The 22,352-nt window shown below is 34.4% G+C and overlaps 2 protein-coding genes across 3 annotated transcripts; one reads left to right on the top strand and one right to left on the bottom strand.

Annotated features, from left to right (window-relative positions):
• The first annotated feature begins 46 nt into the window (after window positions 1–46).
• Window positions 47–2,335, top strand: LOC144849499 (p53 and DNA damage-regulated protein 1-like). The gene is made up of 5 exons (XM_078706427.1): window positions 47–215; window positions 753–843; window positions 1,237–1,314; window positions 1,645–1,725; window positions 2,068–2,335. Exons 1-5 carry the CDS (start codon window positions 132–134, stop codon window positions 2,136–2,138), a joined length of 405 nt encoding a protein of 134 aa, XP_078562553.1. The 5' UTR covers window positions 47–131; the 3' UTR covers window positions 2,139–2,335.
• Window positions 2,211–22,207, bottom strand: LOC144849488 (putative tubulin polyglutamylase TTLL9). Of its 2 annotated transcripts, XM_078706410.1 has the most exons (13): window positions 22,091–22,207; window positions 21,810–21,844; window positions 21,432–21,515; window positions 20,970–21,084; window positions 9,475–9,594; window positions 5,485–5,619; window positions 4,544–4,684; window positions 4,243–4,330; window positions 3,867–3,988; window positions 3,654–3,787; window positions 3,192–3,305; window positions 2,752–2,876; window positions 2,211–2,533 (listed from the first exon to the last, which is right to left on the bottom strand). In XM_078706410.1, the coding sequence occupies exons 1-13, from the start codon at window positions 22,106–22,108 to the stop codon at window positions 2,463–2,465; spliced, it is 1,302 nt and encodes a 433-aa protein (XP_078562536.1). In that variant the 5' UTR covers window positions 22,109–22,207; the 3' UTR covers window positions 2,211–2,462. The 2 variants fall into 2 exon arrangements, with proteins under 2 accessions (XP_078562536.1, XP_078562537.1); XM_078706411.1 differs by lacking the exon at window positions 2,211–2,533 and having other exon boundaries at window positions 2,798–2,876; window positions 3,188–3,305.
• Between the last annotated feature and the right edge of the window lie 145 nt (window positions 22,208–22,352).

Here is a 22,352-nt window from a genome sequence, read left to right as displayed (position 1 = left end):
TAGCTATGCCGCCCTCTGTTGGCAAACGCAAAGTTTGTGGTTTTAATAGATCACACGCCATGATGAGAGGTGGTCTGTGTTTTATTTTGAGGGGTAACATATTAAATTAAGGGGTATTTTTATAACAAAAAATGGCATTCGATACACAGACAGTAATTAGACATTTTAGTGAGTTGGAGGAATTGGCTGAAGATATACTGAGCGATAAGCACCAGGTACTTGTGTACACTGACTGAGTAGTCTTACTTAGACTAGAGTTAGATCTTATTCCTAAAGATTGATGGTGCATGATGTAACAAATAATGGACAAATTATTGTAGTACAGCATTATCATAATACTCTGGTATTCATCAGTTCATACAGCCAAGCTAATGATGGACAGGGGTATTAAGTAATCAGGCAATCAACGGCGTAAATCCTCCAGTGGGGAATACATTATTGAGGGAATTTAATTCAGGTCGACCACCTTAACATCCCAACTGAAGGACGAAACAATAAGGGTATTAAAATTAAGCATCTTGCATAAGAAATGATCCCCCGAAACTGCCACTGGATCATTGCTGGTTCTATTCCCAATGGGCAATGATTGAGGGTAAACATTCTCCTGGTTTAGTGCACCTAAGGGGCTCTTCTTCAATGCTGGTTTTTTTTCTGGGTCTTAATGCAGGGGGATCTGATTCCCCTGGGTTTAACTAGTGAGCGCTCATAGCTGTTACGCCACTGAATATGATCTAGTGTTCACTTCTTTGAAGGTTGTTGAGCTGGACAAGAAACGTAACAAGAACAGGGAAGCCATTAGAGCATTAACTAATATAAAAATTGAAAACAGCAAAACCAAGAAAGGTAATAGAGATGAGTGAAATGTAGCAAATTATTATTATGACTTCACTTTCAAGCTCTGTCTACACTATCAAAATTTATGTGACAACAAAAAGTGATGTACCCATATATGGACATGCTGATGTCATATCACTACCATATTTGGGCACACCACACTTTTTTTGCCACTAGTTTGATAGTGTAGACAGAGCTTTAGACAAGTCAAATTTGAAGTTATGTATTTTATAAATACATTTATTCTAAATTTTCCTAAATGTTCTCCAACTTGTGTTGGTAGGTCTAGAAGGAGCGCAACAACATATCTAGAAGAGGTCCTGGAATGCAAAACACCATCTACAATTTGTCAGTAATTGCTAAAGAAATATATTTACACTCTTTTTATCTTGTTTTGTTTAGAGAAGAATGTATGGGTTTGCTTTGGTAATATGTTTCTTAAAATGCCTGTAGCAGCGACACAACAAGTACTTATTGAGGGTAAGCATTACGTTTATTATCTCCACAATATCGCTTTGAGACCATAGGCAGATCTAAGGGATACTTTGCCCCAGCCAGCCTGAGTTTTGGACATTGCAATTTCAAAGCATTGAGTTTATTATCTCCACAGTATGATTATCGTATTATAAGCAAGTGTAGAAGAAGAAAACCATCACCCCTCAATTTTGGGCATCGCAATGTAAAAGATATGTTCATCTGCCATACACAATCAAAAGCTTGCCAGACTATCTTGAAGCCAAATTTCTACAACATTTCTTTGATATCCTGGATAAATGACACATTTTTTTATCACCATTTGCTTTTATTCAGATCAAAAACAACTTGATGCAGGGATCGATGAACTTCGAAATGGGATGAAACCAAAGGTTTCCAGGCTGAGAGATATGGAAGGTATTAAAACAGCTTTGTTACAACCTTTTGATTTTAGTACTGCAAGGGCTTTTTTTAGCCTTTTTCAACATTTTTTAATGCCTGTTTTTTCCTCTGGGCACTGCTCAGGGGCCCTCATAAGCTCCAGGCCCCTAGGTTTAGCGAGTGAGCACTCATAGCTGTTACACAACTAGGTGACTACATTTAGGGACCCTAAAGTAAGTGGCCCTCCAACTCTGGAGGAAGCAGGCTTTTCCAGCCTTTTTCGACATATTTTAATGCCTATTTTTTCCTCTAGGCACCCCATAGCCAATGAGCCACTGTGTGACTGATTTTATACTATCTCTTTTGCTTTATTTTTAGGGGAAAACGAAGCAAAAGGATTTGATTTACAGTCACTTAGTAAAGAAGATTTGAAAACAGTTTACAGTTGATAGGTATGTGATCGAAAAAAACAATGACGGCATGTTGGAGAGTCAAGACAGATACTTGGGATATAAACAAACAAAATTCAAACAATGTCTTTTTATTAAAATATCTATCAACAAAAGTATTTATATTAAATGCAACATAAAAATATTTACATTCTATTCAAAGTAGTGTTTGTGTGATTAAACAAAATTGAAATGTTTGTGGCGAGTCCAGTATTTGTGTCGGCATATGTGTAGAAGTACGTCACAGGAGCAACGTTGTTATTGATGTGACTCGGCTGTCAATTTGCTGTGACATGGAGAGGATAATAATTTCGGTGAAGCTCTTCAATTCTTCTTTGTGACTGCTAGCTGTTTCTTCAACTGTTTTAGTTGGGTTTTTCTGTCATTGTGACAACCTACAAGAAATCGTATAACATTTTGATAAAAAAAAAATACTATCTTGGGATTTCCACAAGAAATAATGTGTGGGTTGATCTCTACCTGCATGGATCCCTTTGCATTGAAAACTTTAGTGCATAAAAAGTACTCACAATTTACAGATGTGATGTATACTCAAGAAGCGAAATTTGTCCGAAATAATTTTAACGACAAACAATTGAAATAAGAGCATTACCTAAGAATGTGTTTGTAGAGTACGTGGGTGGGTCAATACAATCTGCTCCTCCATCATCTGCAAACACCGGACCATCATTCCACATCAGATCAAAACCACCAATACGCTTTTCCTTGCCTGTTAATCTAATATATAATTGAGAGAGACTTCTGGACATAAGGTCGGTAACAGCGAATATCTGGCAACCATAGGGTTGGTAACAACATTGATAATAAGCCTATTTTCCACTAGGTGAATTTGTTTGCGCAAATCGAAAGCATCAGCTTATATGCATGCGTAGAGAGGGATTTCCGAAGACGGAAACATGAATACGCATGCATATAAGCTGACGCTTTCATGGAAAATCAGCTTTAAATGTTCAAATTATATTCATTTGTATTTAAACGTGTGTATTGTGAAAAATCAACATTAAATAAAAGTAAAATAAATTGAATACCTACTTATTTTCCTGATCCACAATGCATATTACATCTTCTAACAGGCCGTACTTAAGTTCATAATCTTGTTGGTTACTTGCCGTTAATGATGGTGATGCATTAATTTCAATCAGCCATCTAAAAATGTTAGAGCCATCTCGTTAATTTTTCAAGAAGTAAACTCTTATGCCTTATCCTTTGAATGGACACTTCAGATGTATTAAAATTAACTTTGTACAGTATGTCATATATTTGAAAGGAGTACAGCCAACTGGAAAGTCTAGAGTCAGAATTTGCTTTTATAATGCATTTACTAAAAGACATATAGTGTATATATATACTGTTTTTTACTGTATACTATAATATTCTGTTAGGGGCGAATTTTTTAAACAGGGGAGCGTTCGTAGTTCATAATTTCATTTTAGCCATATTTCAACCTAGCCTGCGTGAGCTAATTGTATGGTCCCTTGTTTTAATTTGACTTACGGTTTAAGATCAACATCTAATAGTACATCATACCCGTACATCTCAAAGCAGTGTTTGTCGTTTATCATAACCTTCTTCACACTTTGCAACGAAAGTATAAATATATCGTTCATCAGCAGAAACATTTTCTCAACCTGAAACAATAATTGCATATAAGTTGAATAATCGTATGAGTTGCAGAACAAGTTTACAGAACAAGGTTGCAGTTCTCACCGCCTCTATTCCATATCTAGCTGTTAAATACTGTCTAAGTTGTTGCATTGACCACTTGCAACCCTTCTCAGGGTCATAATCGGGCGCTGTCTTCTGAACTGCAACATTTGTCAAATGAACATCTACAAACATTCAAGATAAGGATAAATCACTGTACTGTATATGTGTTATCTACAATTCAATTTATTATGTATTTTACAATATAAACAACACATACATCACATGCTAGACCTGGGGGACTCCAACAGCAAACTCAAACGCTTTCGATAGGACGTCCCAGCCTGCAGTGGTCTACAAACATGACACTCTACCAGACTACGTGCCTACCTAGTAACAAATTAATTCTGCGTTCTAGGAAGAACCTTTTAAAGGATACAGGTGTCATCAATGGATTCTAATGAGAATCTTGTATTAGAAAACCTGGCAAACCCACTTCTGTAGAGCCATGCCTTCAAAGGTACATACTGTAAATAAAGTACATAACACACTGGGTTAACATCAATAAACAAAGGTTCTGTCTACACTATCAAACTTTAGGTGACAAAAAAAAATCGCACTAGTTTGATAGTGTAGACAGAGCTTTAGCATGAAAAGCTGTACAACATCTGAGGTGCATGTCGGAATATCAGATTTTAAAGACTCTGTTTACACAGGTCATTTAAACAGAATACGCTTACCGACGTCACTAAAACATAGATCCGTATGTCAAACTTCCTCCCTCCAATCAGATATGGCCGTTCAATATAGCGAGAGACGATGTACGTCTCTGGCGGTTCTTTGTCGTCGACTTTATCATCTCTTGTACGATAAACATCACTCTAAGAAGCATTAATGATGTTTAATATTTTACCTTTAAGAAATATTAATTTTTTTTTTTTTTTTTTTTTTTTTTTCAATTTAAAAAATAGCTTAAAATAACAACACTTTCTTATTAATAATATACAATATACATTTCTATTAAGAACAAAATATAAATAATTTCATAATGTAATAAATATAAATCTACTTTTTCTTTTCTCTTAAAAACAAAGTCTATAAATAATTTGTTCAATTAAAAAATAATTTAATTAAACATAAAACTTTCTTATTCAAATAAATAGTTATTACTTACTAAATAAACAGACGATAAATGTCTATAACTAATTCAAGATTAAAAAACATTATATAAAAAACAATCCCAAGTCTTTTTTTTTTTTTTTAATGCAAAGTTACCAGTCAATAAGTTCATGTTTTTCCAAGAAAGGACTCCATTTGTTTAAATAAGTATGATGCTCCCCTTTAGTTTTCAAAATAAATTCTTCTTGTTTAACGTGTAACTTAATCTCATTCACGAATCGTGCAATATTAGGCTTAATTTTTCTCATTTTACAGCTATTTATGTAGTGTCGACAAATTAGTAAAATAGTATTAAAGAAAAGAAATATTAATTACTGTACACAATTTTATGGTTTAATCTTCTCCAAAGTATACATGGATGACAGATTTGAGGCTTATATCAACATGCCATGCAAAATCATGCCTCACATGGCATCATAGGAAATTCATTGGTAGCTGGTTTTAGATAAATGTTGATGACCTCAAGTTGCAAAAAACAGGTCATATTATGACGTTGTCTTACCTTTTTCCAGTCTGTTATATCTTTGAGTTTTCTGAATAAAAATATTCCCTTTCCTTGTGATTTTGCGATTGGTTTCATTATCCATATTGAACCCGGTAATTTCTTAAACTCATCGACAAACATGTGATATTCTGACTGAAAATAAACATAAATGCTTAGAATTAAACATTTAGCCGAATGAGATTAAACAAAACAAGTTATACACACAACACAAGTGTGGATATATTTTGTCTTTTACGACCAATTTCTCCAGAGGGTATGACGTGACTTGTTTACATTGTTTAGTATGTACCTATTGTTGCATAACAATAAAAAGTTTGATAAAAGAAGAAAAAACTTATCACACATTTTTGTGAACTCCAGTATTCATAAACAAATTATCATTTAAATGAGTTTCAATAGTAATAACAATTATATTACGATCTATGTAGCATGTACAATAGAAGTCACCGGAAGACTATTCTAATTTAAAATAGAATAGTCTTCCAACAACAGTGCGCCAATCAGATGACGACTATTAATATTAGCATTTCGTCACGTTCACATGTTTCATTCCTCATGTGTGTCGCCATTGAATCAGTCTTTATCGATCGTCAAACACATTGAACAGTTGCCTTTGGATCTTTATCGTTCAAACCAAAACCGTCGCCTTTGAAACTTGTCAATTGAACACAATTTATTGTTACTTTAATGGTAAGTTAGAACCAATACTATACAAGGTAAACAAGTTATGTTGTTGTTGTATTATACTGTTAGTATATTGTATATCGGCAGGCCTAAACCTAACCATGAAGCAAATGCAGCATTGCGTAATAGATTGTAATACAAAGATATGCTTAGATAATAATAATAATAATATTTATTCGGCAAAAGTTCATAAAGTACAATTCATCTTGCCAGGAGCAAGTAATAGGCATGAGCCCAAACAGAAAACTGCTCTTACTCCATCATTACTTATAAAATACAAAAATAACAAAACTAAGTAGCACAAATTAAGTCAAAATAAAACAAAACAAAACAAAGTTATAATGAGATACACCAATTAAAAATAAGCTGCATTGAATAAACAGTATAAACAATTTCAACTTAATATTTTGAGATCAAATGTTTGGTGAGTTGGGATTTAAAGTCTGAAATTGTAGCACATTGTTTAATTTCATTGGGAAGTTGCTCCCATAATCTAGGGAAAATAACAAACGATGAATTTAAAAATGTATTGGTCTTTGCCTTCCAATGTATTAACCGCCCTTCACACCTCTCACTTGATCTCACAAACTCATTAAAGGATGAGGGACAGAGGCCATGCATTATTTTAAAACCTAATGTGAGTCTATACACTTTAAATATATCTTCAATACTTAAAATATTTAGGGTCTTTAACCTATATAAATATGAAGTGTCCCAATTTCCTTCTTTTCTGTACATAATTATTCTAGTGGCCTTTCTCTGAACCCTTTCAAGTCTATACATATGAGATATTTCAGTAGGTGCCCACATACAACAACAGTAAGTCACAACAGGTAGTATTAGTGCTTTGTAAAGATTTAGCATTGCCATCCAAGACATTGCTTTACTACATCTTGAAACAAAACCAAGAAGTTTGCTTGCCTTACTACAAACATAATCTACATGAGAGTGGCATGTTAATTTACTGTTGATATATACACCAAGTAGTTTAAATTCATGGACTCTTTCCGTTGAAACGGAATTGATATCGTAAGCAAATATGATGGGATCTTTACACCTGGATAAACTCATTGCTGCACATTTTGATGCATTTAATGGTAGTTTATTTAAAACTGACCATTCATAAATCTTATTTAAATCACTCTGTAACTTTATACAGTCTTCTAATTCATGAATAGGTCTTGAAATGGTATTGTCATCTGCAAATTGAAAAATTGAAGATTCTATACCATATTCAAGATCACTCACATACAATAGAAACAAAAGAGGGCCAAGAACCGACCCCTGGGGTACCCCTGATATTACATTTTTCCAATGCGATATTTCACCTCTATAGATAACTCTTTGTTTTCTATTTAAAAGAAAATCCTGAATCCATTTATTTAAACCTTTGTTTAAGCCAATATTGTTAAGTTTCTTAATCAGACGCTTATGGGGTACTTTATCAAAAGCAGATGAAAAATCTAAGAAAATTACATCCACTTGCTTACAATTTTTTGCATCTAAACTTTGAGCCCATGAATGAAACGCCTTAGTGAGCAACAATTCAGTACTATAAGCATGTCTAAAACCAAACTGATTATCTGATAATATACTATTAGCCTCTAAGAAATTATTGATTCGGGTACACACAAGTTTCTCCATAATTTTACAAACAATTGGTGTTAAAGACACAGGTCTGTAACTCTTAAAATCACCTTTAGGTTTTCCATGCTTTTTGAAAACAGGTACAACATTAGCAGTTTTCCACTGTTTTGGTAAAATGCCTTTTTCTAAAGATAAATTAAAAAAGTCGCACAACAATCGTGCTAGTTCTGCCCTACAAACCTTTAGAAATATGGGAAGTAAATTATCAGGTCCTGGAGATTTTGAAACAATTAAATAGTTTAATGCCTGATAAACCTCCATCACATTAAATTTCTCAAGTTCCATATAATGCTGAGGGATAATATCATAGTTGCAGAGCAAGTCATCATTACCATCATCATCATTATTACTGAAATTACTAGAAAATTGATCATTGAACAAATTTGCTATCCATCTAGATGAGGATGGAAATGGATTATACTGATATTAGTTTCTCACTTTTTGCTTCTGGGACTAACTTTGTCCTCCATCCTCTATATAATATGAAAAAGTTATGTAGTTATTGGTAATTAAACGTATATTTATTAAATTAAAGTGCTAACATATAATTTTAATAATAAATAGATATTAAAAAGTTATTTTAGCTGTCAAAATTGGGGAGCGTGGCCCTAGCTCTGCACTAACTAACCACAAATTTTAAAAAAAACCATTGACTCCTAAAACCCAGAACACACCTGAAAACTACACTACATTGTATTCTCATTTTTTTCTCAGGTATAACATTTTTTTCAAAAATGTTAAGACAATTAGGAAAAGGATTACAGTCAGTGACTGTCCGCCAGGTGATGGAAAGGTACAGCATCCAAATTTAATTTATTATTTTTATATTTTATTGTATAAGACCATTTAGATGAAATCAAATATTTAATCTAACTGATTTTCATATTTCTTTTACACTAAAAGGTACTTACTGATACCAAACAGTAACACTTTTCATGATGGTCAAGGAAAGTGGACATACGGGTACTTTGACATTGACTTTCGAGAAAAAACCTTAGGGTCCAACACAGATGTGGTTAATACCTTAAGAAACGGTCATCAGAAATCTCATGAAAATAATGAAACAGTAGTGGTTAAGGTTAAAAAAGAGAATATAGCAGAAAATATAAAATTTATGCTTGATTTTGATTTATGTAAAATGATTGAAACAGAATTTAAAATTGATCCAAGAAAACTTCTTCTTCTTCAAATTTATAAAAGTTTTTATCGCAAAAAAGAATTCACAAATATTGATATTATTAATAATATTAATAAAATTGAATAAAAGAAAAGAAAAAAAGAAAAATATTGATTAAAAAAAAACAAAACCCCAATTTATAAACAATGATCCCCCGGTTAGATCATGACACAACTTTGCGCTGATTACTAGCTGCATTTATGGGAGTATGTTTCCATACGTGTTTGATCCAAAAAAAATGACTGGGGTAATAATGTTCAGCGCATTGAGAGCTTGCTTATGCGCTATATAAGAATGAACTATTATTATTATTTTATATTTCCAAAATCAAACATTTTTTTTATATTACAAAAAGAGGGAAATATTCGACATCATGGTCAGAGCTGTAGCCACTAGCATGAGGCAGACAAAGCGACTGGCAGGAATTACTTAAGTTAGAAGCTATCACAATGCTAATGAAACAAATCAAGCAGACTTACTGGAAGTTCAAAGGTCGTAGGAAAGAAGTCACATTTTGCCGCCTCTAACTTCCCTACTTCTCTGTCAAGCTGTTTTCTGTAACGTTTCAGATTTTTCACCATCAGGTTTTTTCTAGTCAGCTGAAATGATAAATTTTATACAATAAACACCCAAACCATAAGGATTGTTTTTTGTTTCTAAATTCGTCTTCATGTCGGTTTTACCCCTTATGTGGTAGTGATATGCCAACACATTTTTTGGTCACATAAGGTTAGCTTCTAAAGGCTCTGACTAAGTTTTCTTCTTGCAATATATGTGTTTAGTAACATCACTTTTTATTTTAATTACTCTGGAATTTCAAGAAGTATGCCACTATTTTAAAAGTGTAGCTTCATAATGAATAGAACTTGAAGATAGACCTCATGACTCAACCTGTAGTACATTAAAATGTTCAAGTTATAATTAGTGTCTTTTACTGTTTCTATTCTGATCTTCTTTGCATCAGACTTTTTTGTTTCTTAAAGCATTTTAATCTCCTTTTTTCTCCTTTACCATGCCACCTAGATTGTTTTAGATCTATTTTTGTAGGGCAGGAGGCGCCGGAGTCCGGGATGACCGAGACACAACTGGTACTGACCGGGGTTCAATTAGACCGATCCCTGGTTAGTGACGAAGGCGTATCCCCTTACTGCGGTTTGGGTTTTTGTTTTTTTTTGGCATGGTTGGATTTCCCTTTTTTCATATTAATTTATGTACAGCGCTTAGAGGTTAGGATTAGTATGTATGTATGTATTGTTCTCTAGCAGAAAGCATACATTACAGATGTCATTCAAGATTGTTCTATTTACTAGACTATGATTATAAAGATATGTTTGAATTCAGGGAAGACAACAAGTTGTGTATACGTGAAAACTTAATGTAATAGTGTGCATTTTTTATTTTTAAATTTACTTTTATATTTCTTTTAATTAATTTTACATTTTATTTTTAATGACTTCAATGTTAAGTTTTCTTTAATTAATTATTAGTTTATAGTTAGGACTCCCAATTCCTTGGTTTATAACATCTGGAGAGAACATAAATCTATTAACTATTCACTAAGTTGGTATATTGTGGAATTTATAATTGCTCTAATGGGATTTCTAATGGAGTTACTATAAACAAGTGTTGCTGTCCAGTGGTCCAGTCTGCCCTAGCTTTAACTGAGGTGAAGGTGAAGTGACACCAATCAAGACCAATCAATCGAAATATATGGGTGGAGTCTAGCCCCCTTATAAAATAGAAAGACAGAAAAAAGAAAAAGGATTACAGAGAAAAAGATTCAAGAATCAACAAGTTATACAGAGATCTGAGGAACACTCAGAACTGAACACAAAGAAGTATCGTTTAGGAATTTATCCAAACGAAACAGTGTGTTGTAGACTTTGTTCGTTTTCAATTACCGTATTTGGCCATAAAACCGAGAACCAGCTATTATTTAAGAATTTGATCCTGTCTTATTGAACAAATAAGAAGAAGACATTGAACAACTAAGAAGAAGACATTGAACAAATAAGAAGAAGACTCTGAACAAATAAGAAGAAGACTACTTTCAAACTTTCTATCAACTCATTTTGGATTGGACTGTTCCTGTTATCGTTTTTGATTGTTTTGTTTCGCCGTTTGTTGGACTACATTTACCCTGATTGAACACTTTGTGCACATCCCCCAAATTATCTCACGTGAGTAGTGTTAGGTTAGACTAGGTATATAGGTTTTAATTAAATATTATCTTTTTTTTGCATAATTGTACCGTATTCTTTTAATTATTATTTAACATAATAAATTAAAGTTCTTCAATTTTAGTTGTTGTGTTTAGTGTATTGCTTTCCTGCTGGGTGACGTAGCTCATACCGGCTGAGTGGTTAACCGTGAACCGAATCCCCACGATTCCTTAGTGTCGTTTTTTATTCATTCGGAAGTTCGAGAGACCAGGTCCGAGTAAATATATTATTTGTCGTTCGCGGTGCTAGCATTGCGCAAAACGCTTGCTAAGGAGAGTGAACACCCGCTACATCTTTTTGGCGCCCAATGTGGGGCCTGGCATACAAAAAAATTTCAAATTTTTTTTAGACACTTTGGAGTCAGGATTCAATTCCACCAGCAGCAAAGCATCACACATTTTTTTTAAAATTTTGTTATTGTTTTAATTTAATTGCTATAGTTTATTATCATTCATTTACGAATGAATAGTTTCTGTACATTTTATCAAAGCATTACCACTGTTTTTCATTTGTTCACGGGATTATTCATTGTTTTAAACAATTTTATTCGTAAACTTTATAATTATTATTTTATAAAAAGAATTTTGTTGTAATAGTTTTTGTAAAATCTGCATTTTCCCTTTTACTTTACATTTTTGTGTACCATATATATTGTTGTTTAGTTAGGAAACGTTTGTTAACTTATTTATCATAATTGTAATGTGTATCTTTCAGTTTATATATTTGTATTTGATTTGCCCTTTAGGGAAATGCTTAACAAGTGGTGTAGTATACCAGGCCACTGTCACAAGAAATGGCACTAACAAAATTGAAACATATGTTGGACTGACAGAAAATACATTTAAGTGTAGATACAATGGGCATACAAGCTCATTCTGTAATGAAAAGTATAAAAATAGTACAGCGCTTAGCTAACATGTTTGGAAACTAAAGATGACAACATTAAATATAATATTAAATGGCGAGTATTAGCCAAATGTAAGCCTTATTCCAATATAAGTAAACGCTGCAAACTATGTCTGCAAGAGAAATATTTCATTATATATAAGCCTGATATTTGCTCTCTTAATCAAAGAAACGAATTATTTAGCACATGCAGACACAGAAGAAAATTCTTATTGAGATATAAAGGTTACTAATTAAAGACACCTATTGATAAATAGAACGGTTGAATATACAACTATTGTTTTGTTGCTTGCATATATTAACTATAAACAGTCTCTTACTGATCATTGTACTTCTAATTACTTTACTCAGAGCCTAACACTTGAAGATTGAGGAGGTATTTTATCTCTCTCATGAAACAGTTTGTAGTGTTAATAAATATGTTGAATTATTAACCTGAGTCTTGATTTTTTTCATTCATATTTGTATATAATATAATATCAACACATTCACACGTATATATATAGAAATACATATACTATATATATCAAACATATATATACATACACGTACCCATACAATATATACACATAGGCCTATGCATAAAATTAACATTAAAACCAAGAACGATAAAAAATATACACAAATATAATACATCAGACCTATATACACGGGCATAAAAAAAAACCTAAGGCCTAAGTCTATTCTTAATAAGTTAGTGGGTAAATCTAACGAAAGTGTAGCCTGGATAAATGGTATTAAATGCCAATGTCTTATTGATACTGGTTCTCAGGTTACCACGATTTCCGACACATTTTGGAGAGAAAACCTTAGTGATTTACCTATTTTTCCTATTAGTAATTTGATTAGAATAGAAGGTGCGGCAGGTTCCGCCATACCTTTTTCTGGTTATATAGTAACCCTACTCCTTATATACTAACCCTACTCCATTCCGGCAACCCTATAGGCGTATTCCTCCGTCTCAACTACAAAAGGTTAGGGAACATTTGAAGGAAATGTTAGATTGTGGTGCAATAAGGGAATCACATAGTCCATATGCATCACCGATAGTTCTAGTTCGTAAAAAGGATGGTAGTCTACGATTTTGTATTGATTACCGTAAACTAAATAACATGACAATTAAAGATAGTTACTCTCTACCAAGGATAGATGACACACTCGATGCACTCCATGGAGCAGTTTGGTTCTCCTCCTTAGATTTGAAATCGGGCTACTGGCAAATTGAAATGGATGACAATGACAAAGCAAAAACCGCTTTTACCACCCCTCTTGGCTTCTATGAGTGTAATCGAATGCCTTTTGGATTAACCAACGCACCTGCAACTTTCCAGCGCTTGATGGAACGTTGCCTTGGTGAACTAAATTTTCAATCTTGTTTAATTTATTTAGATGATGTAATTGTATTTTCTAAGACCGTTGAGGAACACTTAGTTAGGTTGAATGCTGTTTTTGAAAAGTTACATGAATATGGCCTTAAATTAAAACCGTCCAAATGCAACTTGTTTCAGAAGCGTGTTAAGTACTTAGGTCATGTGATATCTGAACATGGTATTGAAACCGACCCAGACAAAATTTCTTCCCTGACTACATGGCCTGTTCCTACCAATATAAAAGAAGTGAGATCATTTCTTGGCTTTGCGGGGTACTATCGCCGTTTTGTCAAAGATTATTCAAAGATAGCTCGACCCCTTCACGCTTTAACTGGAGGATCGACAAGTTCTAAACGTAAGTCAACACGTAAGACACCAACCCCCCTTTTTAATTGGAATCACGAATGCCAGAGGTCATTTGACACTTTAATTCAAACTCTTTCATCTCCGCCAATTTTGGCTTATGCTGACTTTTCCAAACCATTTGTACTGCACACGGACGCTAGTTTTGACGGACTTGGCGCTGCGCTATATCAAGAGCAAAATTGTCGTGTGCGCGTTATTGCATATGCTAGCAGAGGTCTCTCTGCTAGTGAACGTAACTACCCAGCCCATAAATTAGAATTTTTAGCTTTGAAGTGGGCTGTGACACAGAAGTTTCATGATTATCTGTATGGTAGGCACTTTTATGTTTAAAAAAAATAATCCCTTAACTTACGTAGCTACTACAGCTAAATTAGATGCTACATCTCATAGGTGGTTAGCTGCTTTATCATGTTACCCTTTTTCTATCAGCTACCGTGCTGGAAAGCATAATGTGGATGCTGATGGTTTATCTAGGCGCCCATTTACTTCAGAAATCTCAGATAGTAATGACCAAAGAAAGCAAGATCTGTTGTCTAGATTAGAACCACAGACTGATGGGAACCTTGACCATGATGCCATAAAAGCCTTATGCTCTTATCACCAAACTCATCTTGATTTCAATAATGTCGAATTTTTCCCCCTTGTTGACTCGTTACCTAGATATTCCGAAGATACCGGTTATGTTGTTGTTCAGAATAACCCTCACACATTGTCTTCTATGAAACCTTCTGATTGGGAGACTAAACAGAAAGGTGACCCTGTAATTTCTAGATAGACAACGCCATCCCACTTTCCGTGAACGCTTAGCTGAGGATAAGTTAGTACTGATAATTATTAAAGAATGGGACCGGCTTAGCGTACGTAACGGCGTACTTTATCGACTTCGCAAAAATAAGAATGGCCAGGATTGTTTTCAATTAGTTTTACCTGCACAATTTAAGTCCACAGTTCTCAAAAGTCTACATAACGACTTTGGTCATTTTGGCAGAGATCGCACCCTAGATTTAATTAGAGATAGGTTCTACTGGCCAAAATTAGAAAGAGATGTTGATCTTCATATTAAGACATGTGGCCGGTGTATTCGGAGAAAAACCCTACCGTTAGTGTCAAAGGCTCCTTTAGTTAGTATTAAGACCAGTGAAGCTATGGAGTTAGTTTCCATGGATTATTTGTCACTGGAAGAGTCTAAAGGTGGTTATAATAGTATTCTAGTGATAACCGATAATTTTACTAGGTATGCTCAGGCGATACCAACTAGAAATCAGACAGCTCGAACTACTGCTCGCATTTTATTTGATAATTTCTTTGTTCATTATGGTTTTCCAGCCCGATTACATTCAGACCAAGGTAGAAATTTTGAGTCTGAGGTGATAGCTGAATTATGTAAATTGTGTGGCATAACTAGGTCCCAGACCACCCCATATCATCCTCAAGGTAATCCTCAATGTGAGCGGTTCAATCATACTTTATTGGATATGTTAGGAACTCTCACTGATGATGGCAAAGCTGACTGGAAATCTCATGTAGCCCCCTTAGTTCACGCCTACAATTCAACGACGAACAATTCTACTGGATACTCCCCTCATTTTCTTATGTTTGGACGTCATCCTCGACTTCCTATTGATATAATTTTAGGTTTAGATAGGCAAGAGACTCCGGCTACTATAGGTACAAAATATGTAAACGACATGAAGAAGCGATTAGAAAGCGCGTATCAGCGAGCTTCTGCACAAGCGAACAAATCATCTAGCGCAAATAAAGAAATGTATGATAAAAAGGTACGTGGCTCTGCACTTCAAGTAAATGACAGAGTGTTAGTTAGGAAATTAGGTTTTAAAGGTGCACACAAACTTTCTGATAGGTGGGGTCAAACTTCGTATAAAGTAATTAAACGTATTAGTCCCGATGTTCCGGTATATGTTGTGAAGCCTGAAAACATTAGAGGTCCTGAACGTACATTGCACAGAAATCATTTGTTGCCAATCCCTGCCCTTCCCTTTGATGACGGACACAACAACAACTCTCAGCCTCAACAGAGCACAACCCAAACAGATGTTTCTAATCTACCAGGTACTACTGGTACAGGCCGTCACCATACTCAAGCAACTTGTCCCCCTGTTCCCAGTTCAGTACCACCTATCCCTTCACCCCGTCGACGTGTTGCCCGACCTATCCCAGTCCCACGAACACCACAGCCTAAACCTAACATTCCTATTCCATCTCCTGGATCTGTTACACCTGACATTGATGATGATTTGCCTACCCCAATTCCACGTCCTAGACGCATTACTAAACCTCCTGTTAGATTTTCGTACTCTATGTCTATTCCTAAACCGAATTTAAATGCAGATTTTATGGTTAAACTTTTAGATGATGTTTCAAACGAATCCGAAAGAAACGCATCTCTTAGACAATGTATTTTGCAAAGTTTTGCACTTTTAAATATTAATAGTTTAAGTTTATTTTAGTTGATTATGGTTTAAAGTCAATTGATGTATAATGTCGGGACGACATTCTTTAAAGTAGGGGAGGATGTAATAGTGTGCATTTTTTATTTTTAAATTTACTTTTATATTTCTTTTAATTAATTTTACATTTTATTTTTAATGACTTCAATGTTAAGTTTTCTTTAATTAATTATTAGTTTATAGTTAGGACTCCCAATTCCTTGGTTTATAACATCTGGAGAGAACATAAATCTATTAACTATTCACTAAGGGCCTGTTTCTGCTGCAACTGCTCAAAATACGGTATAAAAATACGGTATAAAATACGGTATTTTTTATACCGTATTTGTCAGTACCCCGTTTCTGCTAACAATACTTCTTGGGTGGTCGTGTTAAATTTCATCCTTTTTACCCAAATTGCCATTCATTTATTTGGTCGATAATTAAAAGTCGCAATAAAGGAAGTTTTACGCCTCACTTTCAACAGGCTAGCCCTGTAATACAGATGTTGTGAGAGCACAGAAAACATCGTAATGGGGACAAGTAATTCGTTCCCTCCCCGAGTTATTGTCTTTTGCAATGTTGTACTGCTTTTGCAGGCTCTTCAGCTTTGAGTTTACTTGCTTTGGAGACAAGTCTATTCCGTACTCCTGCTTTATTTGTTTAGAAATGTCTTTATAAATGTGGTTGTCCCTTTTATTACCTTTTAGTTGGCCGGACATTTAACTTCCCCTCCTTCCCCACACCCCTTTTCCCCACACCGATTTATATAGTAAATACTGTGACGTCTTCGCTCCACATTTTCGCCGAATATGTCTATACACGTGTGTAAAACAGCTCACAGCGACAGAAAATAAAAACACGATGTTGACCTCATGTCGCAGGTCAAAAAATATACGGTATTTTTTATTGGCAGCAGAAAAGGGTACAAAAAATACGGTATAAATTTGTAAATACAGTATTTTATCCACAAATTTTGTGGGGAAAATACGGTATACAAAATACGGTATTTTTTTTATGAGCGCAGTTTCTGCTGCCAAAAAAATACGGTATAAATACGGTATTCAAAAAATACCGTATAAAATACGGTATTTTCTTGGCAGCAGAAACAGGGCCTGAGTTGGTATATTGTGGAATTTATAATTGCTCTAATGGGATTTCTAATGGAGTTACTATAAACAAGTGTTGCTGTCCAGTGGTCCAGTCTGCCCTAGCTTTAACTGAGGTGAAGGTGAAGTGACACCAATCAAGACCAATCAATCGAAATATATGGGTGGAGTCTAGCCCCCTTATAAAATAGAAAGACAGAAAAAAGAAAAAGGATTACAGAGAAAAAGATTCAAGAATCAACAAGTTATACAGAGATCTGAGGAACACTCAGAACTGAACACAAAGAAGTATCGTTTAGGAATTTATCCAAACGAAACAGTGTGTTGTAGACTTTGTTCGTTTTCAATTACCGTATTTGGCCATAAAACCGAGAACCAGCTATTATTTAAGAATTTGATCCTGTCTTATTGAACAAATAAGAAGAAGACATTGAACAAATAAGAAGAAGACATTGAACAAATAAGAAGAAGACTCTGAACAAATAAGAAGAAGACTACTTTCAAACTTTCTATCAACTCATTTTGGATTGGACTGTTCCTGTTATCGTTTTTGATTGTTTTGTTTCGCCGTTTGTTGGACTACATTTACCCTGATTGAACACTTTGTGCACATCCCCCAAATTATCTCACGTGAGTAGTGTTAGGTTAGACTAGGTATAGGTTTTAATTAAATATTATCTTTTTTTTGCATAATTGTACCGTATTCTTTTAATTATTATTTAACATAATAAATTAAAGTTCTTCAATTTTAGTTGTTGTGTTTAGTGTATTGCTTTCCTGCTGGGTGACGTAGCTCATACCGGCTGAGTGGTTAACCGTGAACCGAATCCCCACGATTCCTTAGTGTCGTTTTTTATTCATTCGGAAGTTTGAGAGACCAGGTCCGAGTAAATATATTATTTGTAGTTCGCGGTGCTAGCATTGCGCAAAACGCTTGCTAAGGAGAGTGAACACCCGCTACATTAATAAAATATTTTTTTAAACAAGAAAGTTGGTTATTTTTTCTTTTGTTATGTGAAATGAACTTTGTATACTGTTGAAGATGTGCATCATTGGTCTTAGGGCCAAAAAAAGCCAAATAACTCAATATTGCTAATAAAGTTAATAATTATGCATTTTTTATTTTAGCAATGATAAAATCTCTCAAAAATGTCAGTCAGTCATGTTTTGTATTCGTGCAATTGAATAAATCACATCCACCCTATTAATTAGCAATAACTTTCTATCAGTGAAATCAAGCGATGTGTATGATTAGTCGAATACATTTAACCCTTTAAGCTTCTGAAAATTATTTTGTCTGGCTTGGTTCAGGCAAATTCTGAAGTCCATTTTGGTACGATAAATGTATCTCTCTCAGTATACCGTTTCGGTAGATTGACAGATGCTCAGGTGGCAGCAGATGGGAAGTGATGCGAGTGATGAAAAAGGATTTGTTTTTCTGGGTTTTCTGTCAGTTTTGATAGCTGTTTTGTTTGCCTTATCGCGTAATGTCGGTAAACACAAAGGCTGTTCATTCAGTGTACGATGATGACTGTCGGTACTCTGTATACATTACTACTGTGTATACACAGAGTTCGTACGCGTCCTTAAATTCCTTGAAAGTCATGGAAAAATAAATCACTTTTTCAAGTACTGGAAAGTCCTTGAAATTGGAATTTGTCCTTGAATGTCCTGAAAATTGTTAAAATACAATAAAGAATTCTGAATTCTTTTTTTGAAAACACTGAGCAATAAAAGTATTAAGTATGAAAGTACATGGAAGATAACAACGTTTGTACGTGCCGACCGTTCCGCCGCCGATAAATACTCATACATGAAATAGGCTTTCTTATCAGACAAACAAACAATTCCATTTGACGTACACTGCACCACTTAAGAAAATTAGCATGTGTGTTCCTCTGCGAGCCGCCGAACGATTGTTGTCCACGCACCCTTCTTGTAAGAAATTACCACGTGTGTTATGATGCGAGTCGCCGCGGCGGCGCAAATTGAAAAAACAATTCCATTTACGTACAAGCACCCCTCTGGTAAAAAATTACCACGCGTGTTCATGCGAAAAACAATGTCATTTGACGTACACGCACCTCTCTGGTGTAAGGAAAAAAATCCACAAAATAGAATTTCAATAAAAATCGGAAATATTATGTTTGGCAACTCGGATTAATTAAAAATGTTTCATCAACAACAGTTGCTAGCTCGCTCAGCTGTGATTTTGTTGACAAAAATTAAACAACGCTCGACTTACGCCCGGGCTTTACCATGTGTGCTTCGCTCTCTAGTCGAATTCCATTGCTGTATCGACAGTTTCACAATCCCTGTTGTGCTATTAATTTATTACGTAAACTATTCGGTACAGATTTGCATGCAGGTACGATTTCGTGATTTTTTTTTTTTTTTTAGCAAATTACCTTCATACATTATTAAATATATACAAAATTAACAATAAAGTATAGTAAACTGAATATTATATAAAACTGTAAAATTCAAGTAACAAAGTTTAGCTACTAACGTACGCTATCGTCATGTGCTGTTTTCAAAAAGTGGGACAGTCCCTTTTCGCGTTCGTTCTAGTATATATCAGGATGCAGCAGTTCGGGTCGTATACGCGTCGTATACAAATCGTATACGGAGGAACTTATTTATAAATGATCAAATACGCTGTCGTATACAGTTCATATATGCTGATTATGCGGACAGGAACTTCCGAATTGACGTATACGTTTCGTATACAAAGTGGACGTCCTATACGAAACATAAACAAAACATATGTAAATCGTATATGTTCGTATACGGCTATTTTGCAAAGGGATAATCGTTTTGAATAAAGTTCAGAGTGAATTAGAATATGGTTTGATTTCTTTTATTTATACCTTCTAAAAAAAACATACGATATACATGACGGCATTTAAACGTGATTTTGAATTGTCAACGTCATCCTATAGTATCAAATTACCAAATATCGTCGACAGTGCGGTGACTATGGAAACTACTACTACTGTTACGTGTCATTTTACTCGATATTCCACGCCTATGTTTTCAGTACTGTATGTTTTTTTAGTGGCTACAGTACTTGAATTTCTGAAAAACATCGTAACTACGAAATTCTTCAATCTTAAACATTTTTTTTATTAATCTGTTGAACTTAATATTTAGGTATATATGTCCTTGAAATTTTAAAAGGTTGACATTGAATATCCTTGAAATGTCCTGGAATTTTACTAGCTCACAGGTGTACGAACTCTGTATATAGTAGCGTCTTTATACGAAGGTCGCGCAAACGATGGTTGACGCGATCTTGTTTACAGTACAGTATATATTGAACTTTATTTTTATAAAATTGTTGATGTAACCAATTCGTGAAAGTTTCATGTAGCGAAAGTTTCTGGTTTTACAGTAATATAAGTTTGTATCAACTAGTATAGGACAGTGATGTGACAATTCAATGTCAACAAGCATAGAGGTAACATTTTAGGACTGAACCTATTCGTTCTCAGAATAATGCAACCCTTCTTCTCAAAAGTAAAATTTAAACTGATAAATCAATAAACTCTGACCTCATAATGGTTCCTAAAGTGATTGATACGAACATGTTCATCCATGTAACACTGATCAAAATACTCTTTCATCCAGTTGCGATCAGCCCAGAAAAAATCAAAGTCGGTTTCGTCTCTGTAAAATAAATAAAACAATTAATAATGTTTAAAATAATGTTTAAAATAATCACAGTATTCACAAATTTTGAAGGAAATAAATATCTGGGTGCTTACAATATTTGTTGGGCTCTTGGGAGGCATATTATTGCATTATTATTTCCGATACGAAATTTACTGTAATAGAAAAAATCTGCTACAGTATATGTTGAAGCTCAATATCAAACTAGTTTGACAAAAAAAAGTGTGATGTGCCCAAATATGGTAGTGATGTGACATCATCATGTCCATATATGGATAAGTTTGATAGTGTAGACAGAGCTTTAGAGCAGCTTTACTGTTGTAGTGCATAAATAATGTATTTACTCTTTTGCTTCGATCCAACCTTTCGCACGTAAAACATCCAGGATAACATTCTGCATAGAACACTTGAATTTGATTGTACGATCTCTGAAAAAAACAAAAATCTGAATTAGTGCGCACTTGTCATTATACATAGACATGAACGGCCGACATGAACTAGGCCTAGAGGGGGATATTTTTTTCTAGTATGGGTATGGTAGCTGCAATGAATGGCGGCTTTTGTATTTCCAGTTGTAGGTAAAATATTCAAAATACAAACAAATACACAATTTTGAATATTATTATTAATTATAATTATTGATTGAATGATATGATGATGAACAACAATAATGAATGAAGAGTATTACTATATTAATTAAATTTAAATAAAGTTAGACTCACCCAATTCCTCGTTTCCAGTTTTGTTTATTATTGTACTGTTAAGAAAACAAACAAGATAATCGTTAGTTTTAGCAGATCTGATAATCTCTAGGCCCCATATTAGTACTGTGTGGGCTGTGTCACACAAAAACACTACACAGGCGTCACGTTGCCAGGCAATAATTCAATATGTATTGATGTCGGCCCTCTAGGCCTAGCCTAGGATAGGATAGTAAGTAGGCTAGCTAAGCTGGGCCTACCCTCTTTCGGATTTATTGAATAAATAATGAGATAATAATAACCTTGCTAACTTTATTCATTATTTAAAATTAACGTATTCTAGGCCTATCTGTTACAATAATATTCTACAAATTTTGATTGATTTTGCAACCGCGGGCTGATTATCACCTAACAAGTATGGCACGCCTAATGAGCCACAAAGTCGGTACGTGTTTATTAAAAAAGTCCATTCAGGCATGGAGGTATTTTAGGCTCCCTCACAACCCCCTGGAGAACCATTTAAAAAAAAATTATCAAAAAAGATCCGCCATAGACTTAGGTTGC

This window comes from Antedon bifida, chromosome 8 (genome assembly GCF_963402885.1).
Source record: "Antedon bifida chromosome 8, ecAntBifi1.1, whole genome shotgun sequence".
Taxonomy (NCBI): Eukaryota; Metazoa; Echinodermata; class Crinoidea; order Comatulida; family Antedonidae; genus Antedon; species Antedon bifida.
The sequence above is the reverse complement of the archived record's forward strand: the minus strand, read 5'-3'. Positions and strand labels throughout refer to the sequence as shown.

Excerpts from the sequence above, each read along its gene's own strand:
- LOC144849499 (XM_078706427.1), top strand. The coding sequence starts at position 132 with ATGGCATTCGATACACAGACAGTAATTAGACATTTTAGTGAGTTGGAG. Across the intron at positions 844-1,236 it reads AAACAGCAAAACCAAGAAAG|AGAAGAATGTATGGGTTTGC; the intron begins GTAATAGAGATG and ends TGTTTTGTTTAG. Across the intron at positions 1,726-2,067 it reads CAGGCTGAGAGATATGGAAG|GGGAAAACGAAGCAAAAGGA; the intron begins GTATTAAAACAG and ends CTTTATTTTTAG.
- LOC144849488 (XM_078706410.1), bottom strand. Across the intron at positions 9,595-20,969 it reads ACTTTAGGAACCATTATGAG|CTGACTAGAAAAAACCTGAT; the intron begins GTCAGAGTTTAT and ends TTATCATTTCAG. Across the intron at positions 3,989-4,242 it reads AGAATCCATTGATGACACCT|ATGTTCATTTGACAAATGTT; the intron begins GTATCCTTTAAA and ends GAATGTTTGTAG.